Raw genomic sequence first — 6000 nt, forward strand, 5'->3', positions numbered from 1 at the left:
TTCACTGTTAAATTACTTTTGCTGCTGCAATGATTTAATTATCACCCGCACAAATTAATAACATTTCATCATATTTCAATATAATTCACCATAACAACAAGTTGCTGAAGATGCTTTGAAATCACCCGGACAGGAAGCAGTTTGTTTACGCTGATTTAACTCTTCCCAGAGCCGCACGTTGTGAGGATGCTTCTCAGGAAACACAGCAGCCAAAAAAGGAAGACGAATGGGAAAAAAAAGGTGCAGAAAATTTCTTCCACATTCTTAGAGGCAAGCAAAGATGTGTGAGAAGCACTGACACACACACAGATAGCGCACAAGAAGATGTTTCAGCATAGATTCATCAATAAAATGATGCACAGTGCGTAGCTCCGCCATCTATCACAGGCAGCTGCACAGGGCCCCTTCCTCACTGTCCAACATGGCTGAAACACCTGCTAAACCCCCATCCTTCCTCCCACATGCACACACACACACACAAAGACTGCTCTTTCTCCTTTCTCCACCATCCCTCCCACACACACACACACACACACACACACACACATTCCCACCCTTTCCTCATTCTTGCCGATCCAGCAGAATAGCCCCGATGCTGTAGTTACTGTCCTTAGCCTGTACAAAAGAAAATCAGGTGACCCTATTGGGATCCAATAGGGTCACCCAATAGATCTCCCTCATCCACTGCTCCTCGCTTTGGCTCCGGCTCAGCCTCCCATATTCGTCACCCCTCGACCCGACACACCCCGTCTCCTTTCTCTGCTTGTAATGCATCATATTTTTAGATGAGACTCCTCTCTCTCGCTCTCTCCTCCGCCTCCATTCATTTCACCGCACCTGTACCTCCCGTCTTCAGCCCTCCTCCCCCTCTCCCGTAAATGACAGCGTCCCCGAGGCCTGGACGAGAGAATGTCGCTACGCCTGCCATCTTCACAAATCACTCTGACCTTTCATACTCGCGGAGGTCACAGTCATCTGCTCCAGCACGCACAGGTCCAAGGCTGTCCTTGCCAGCCAAAGATGGACCGATGCACTGGGCCCGGCAGTGGCAGCAGAGCAGAAATAAGCCTGCATCAATCACAGGCAATTAGTCCCAATTGATGCCTGGGAGGGTGGAGAGCTACTCCACTGCTAGTCTGGCAATTGCTGGTAAACCCAATATTAGTCAATCAGATTGCTTCTAAGTACTAATTATATGATTCAGTAATCATATGACATATGAGTGGAGTTTAATAATGAATAGTTACTTTGATTATGATGTGTTCAAATCAGCGGTAAACAGATGTACCAAGGCTTTGCGTCCTAATGCAGCAGGTTTTTAAAATAAATGAAATACTGCTGTTATTGTTAAGGAAATAACAGTTAAACAAGCAGCAGGTCTGATAAGTTTCAATCTACAGTCTCCACCTCAAAAGGAACAGCTCACTCGCCAGGCAGAACATTCATAATGGAGGAGTCTGCAAAACCTTGGCAACATTTTTAAATATTTCTTTAAAGTCCTAAAAGTATCAGCGGTAATTTTTCAGACCGACTTTGGAAAGTTTACTAAAACTATTTTATTAATATTCAAGATGCTGGTTGTGGAAAGTGCAACTGTGTCTAAGACAATCAAAACGCCTGGTTATGCTTAGGGAAGGATCATGGGAAATAAAGGGAAAAAAAAAGCCAATACTAGATGATTTTAGAGGTGAAGGCTTGCATATAAACTCTAAGAAAAGATGCCAGAGGAAGCAAAATCCTCCTGGGCTGCGCAAACTGAGGTGAAGTTTTGACCGAGCAGGTTGAAAATGTTTCAGCTTGAACGGAAAAAAATTGCGCTTCTGCCAAGACCTTATGACTTCACTGCAGAGACAAGAAGAAGAAGAGAGAAACGGGAGAAAAACAAATGATTCGAGAGTTCCTGGTGAGTTCGGAGATCAGTCGTACGCCGAGCTGCCACGCACGCACACACAAACACACTCCACACACAGGGTCAATGGGTACACTGAGACAGAATTAAAGCCGCAGTCTCCAGCGTAAAAGTTGGAGACTTTGCAAATCCTTCCACCGACTTAAAACTCCATTTTTCGCTTTTCTACATAAAAGACTTCCAGCGGCGACACTCAGCACTGGCGGTGGATATAAATTGCATGCTACAGAATCAAACTATGCTGAATTACAATCATAAAGGCACAAAACACTCTCTGAAAGTCCTTCACAGCACGTCTAACCTTTCAAAACGAACTTGTAGGACTAGAAGGACCTGTCACATTGTGAAAGTTTTCTAAATTAGCAGACTTTTCAGCTGACAGACTGGTGTATGTCTGACGTGTTTAATAGTACACATACTGTGACTTTATCCCTAACTACCCTCACATCAGCACCATGGTGGAAAATGTCAGCTGTATATTTGAAATTACGCTTGACACGAGAGGTTCCAGAGGCACGCCGGCGTAATAAGGCTGCAGGTAAACAACAGGCTGAGTACCTGCCGAGAACACAGCGCAGTCAAGTCACCCCGGCCATTCTGACAAGACAAGGCATCAAACAAAGCTCCGGCCGCACAAACAGGATGATCTCGCGGGTTGCGCTGAGACCCTCTCGCTCTCAATCACTCCACTCCCCGCCATCACTCTGCCGCTATTGTTCTGTACCCAGCCTGTGCCCTCTCTCGCTCCCTCTCAGCTTGCTGCAGAATGGATGGATGCAGTGGGAAGGAGAGGGAGGAGAAGGGAAGTAAATGAGATCCCGATGAGATGCCAAGGTGTGTTAGCGGTGAGGCGTGGGGAATGAGAAAAGCGGCCTGAAGGGAGGGGGAGTGGCTGGATTGACTGCGTGTGAGGTGCCGGTGTGGGATGGCGTGGACACCCGGTCGTATTAGTGTTTGCTAAGTCAGCTCTGGATGCGGGAGGCATGTATGGGAGAGGGTGGAGAGGGAGTAGAGGAGAGCAAGAAGAGGAGGATGACAGATGAGAGGACAGTGGGAAGAACACAGAAAGAAGAGGAGGGCCGGGAACTACAACAGAAAAAATGCTGTCTTGCATATCTGCAACACAGGAAAATGCTGCTGGCACATGGGAAATGAAATAAGAGCAAAGACAAACACGAGGGGACTTGTAAAACTGAACAAAAGCTACTTGAGCATTAAAATAGGCACCAGGGCAGTCTGCAAAAGAGAAATTTCATGAATAGTGATCAAAGAGCCACATACTGCAAATATTGTACTATAATTTAATAGGAGGTTTTAATACTCTCAAAATCCCTAATACAGGTACGATTTAGGTGCACGCTTCCTTTGTTAAAACACAGCTCTCGTGGCAGAGTGTCGTACTGTAACAGAATACAAGTAGACAGGTAGATAAGTTGCCTCAATTAACATGGATATAATGGCCGAGAATTCAAAAGAGGGGAGAATTCTCCCCAGTGCTCTCTCTATCTCCCCAAATCCTCACGAACAGCGAGAAGAATCGCTGCCAATAGCAGCCTTCAGGAGCACATTGCTTTCACAGCAATTAATCGCTGTCACAACATCAATTAAACAAAAGCTAGCATCCAAATCTGGCTACCCAGCATTCCAGGGAACCAAATCAATCTGGCAATGAGTCTGCGAGTGTTGCATCCAATGCTCGAGAGGAAGTGTGTGTGTGTGTGCACACGGGTGTTCATATCTGCATGCGCTAAAGAGGCCCTTAAGTACAGGAAAATGGTACTCCACGCATGTGTGGAATATTTCATGAGAAGGCTCGCATGCAAGCAACATGTCCGTGTCAAGTGAGTGTGTGCATTTGATCCGCAGTTGCGTGTGCCAGCAGTGCATTAACGTGTGTCAATGATGTATGGCTGTGAGGTGTGTAAGCGTGCCAGATGTACTTTTCTATAGCCCGTATACTGTAGATGTATGCGAGTGTGTGTTTGGCCCATGCATGAGTGTGTATCTGAATCCACTCTGCTATACTTTGCCAATAAAGTGCTTCTTTAGAAAGAGCCTGGGGGTCTGAAGCCATTATGTTCTTTTCCACTTCACAATCTCGGAACTGATTAGGATCACTTCCCCGGCTTCACCTGAGCCAGCCGGTAAGAAACACACACACACACTTTCAATCAGCTGTGTGCCAGTTTGAGCTGATACAAGTCATACAGGTTTACAATATCTTGGCTAACTTGTGACTGCAGAAAGTATTTATCTGTGGCAACCTGCCAGGCTGCCAGTAAACTGTTGGACCACAGGCTCCCTCACTCTCTGACACACTTCAGTGCAGATGCACGGGGGCAATTAAACAAGCCAGCAATCCAAATCCCGATCCACATCAGCATTAAATCTTGATGAAGTACTCAGTGAGTCCTACACTGTTCCCCTGCATTCCTGTTCTGATCATGACTCTCGGTTTAATACAGATGGAAAGACAAAGGAAGTGAAGCAGCTGTCCTGCTGTTCAGATCTGACAGAAGGAACAGTTATTAGAGAAGAGCCGTGCTGGAAAACGGGGGAGAGCTGCGCGCAGTGGGATAAGCAATAACGCATCAGCCTAATGCGTCCTGTCGTCCGCGCCACAGCGTCGGCGGCTGCTGGAGGAGGACAAGACAAAGAGACCAGTTGCACAAAAGATGCCGTGACAAAAAGCCCAGCACACAATCGTGATCTTTGTGACACCAGACCGGGGACCTCTTTCTCATAACGGGTGCCTAAACCAAACGGACTTTTCCTTTATGAATAAATCAGAAACTGGATGTTGGAGCAGACAGTGGCGCTACTGTGTGGCTTAGAAATGGATGAATTCTACTCAGTTTTCTGACTTTTAGACAAAAATCATTAAGCAGCTTGACCACATCAGCCACTAGTTCCCAGTCTGCAGAGCTGGACGGAATGCTGTAAATAATCAAACTGTGCGGGGTTTTGATAAGATATTTTATCTACTGAATGGCATGTTATCTATTTTGACTTAGTAGAAATTGGGGGGAAAGTAAAATTAAAAAGAATCTAACGATCTAAATAAAGAGTATTTGTTCGCAGATTGGGGTTATTCGTGGGGGAAACGCGTTTAGTTCGCGGAGCTCAAATGCGTAAATCTGTCACTGGAGGCTACAGCGTTTTGAGAGCGGGGGAAAAAAAACCTTCCTCTTTCACATGTTCGGTTTGAACCATTTAAAGACCGTGTTAACTCACGTCTCCTCGCGCCCTCTCATCATTAGAGGCACCTGCTTCTCCTCACAGGACAAGCGCAAACGCCAAACTATCTCCGCCGCGGACATCTGTCTGTCGATCAACGCCGCCCGCTGCGGACACCGGTTTGGCTTAAAGAAGATAAAACACGTTTTAACATACCTTCCTCGGCGTGACAGTCTTCTTCTAGGTTCAGCAATAATATCCAAAGCACCGAAATCAGCGTTTTATGGAGATCCATGTTTGTCTGGCCAGTTCCGCGGGGCTCTTGTCATCTCTCTCCAGCCTGCGCGCAACGCACCGCAGCAGAGACGCACTCAGTGTTTGGATGGAGCGGACGCCGTCTGGGCAAACAGTGCAGGATCCAGAGAGCCACACGGCCTATTTGATATCTCGGGGGAGGGCTTTACGTGCGAGATTGACATCGGGCGAGCGCAATGAAGTGGGACGCGGAGTCGAGGGTACGGGAGGGTCGACCTATCGAGAAGCCGCAACCTGAAATCTCGGCGCCAGGTGTTTCCCGTATAGTCAACAGAGTGAACCGCGCAGCAGTGCCGCTCTTTTATAGGGAGTAGAGGGGGTTCGGTAAGTTAGGACCTGGGTTTGTGGATGTGGTGCAGAGTTTAGTGCGGATTATAGTCCTCTGTTCAGAATCCTGCGCTCGTTTAAGGATCTCAGTATCTTTGTTCCGCAGATAGGGGTCCTCAGGTGCCCCTCTGTTTGGTGTTACTATTTCAGTGAAGAGGTTTTCAGCCACAACCAAAACTCATAACACACGTGAGACAAGAATCAGATCTAGTAAAACAGTATTTTTTTAATATGATCACTTGACAAACTTGTCAGTTAAACATGTGAATTTA

At 46.7% G+C, this 6000-nt stretch overlaps 1 protein-coding gene across 2 annotated transcripts in view; it reads right to left on the reverse strand.

Annotated features, from left to right (window-relative positions):
* Positions 1–5503, reverse strand: part of epha10 (EPH receptor A10) — a 146319-nt gene extending 140816 nt beyond the window's left edge. For both annotated transcript variants that reach the window (XM_076755217.1, XM_076755216.1), the window contains exon 1: positions 5303–5503. In XM_076755217.1, the coding sequence (XP_076611332.1) occupies positions 5303–5381 (79 nt within the window). In that variant the 5' untranslated portion in view covers positions 5382–5503. The remainder of the gene's footprint in view (positions 1–5302) is intronic.
* Between the last annotated feature and the right edge of the window lie 497 nt (positions 5504–6000).

The sequence above is a fragment of the Chaetodon auriga genome, chromosome 17, assembly GCF_051107435.1.
Source record: "Chaetodon auriga isolate fChaAug3 chromosome 17, fChaAug3.hap1, whole genome shotgun sequence".
Lineage (NCBI taxonomy): Eukaryota > Metazoa > Chordata > Actinopteri > Chaetodontiformes > Chaetodontidae > Chaetodon > Chaetodon auriga.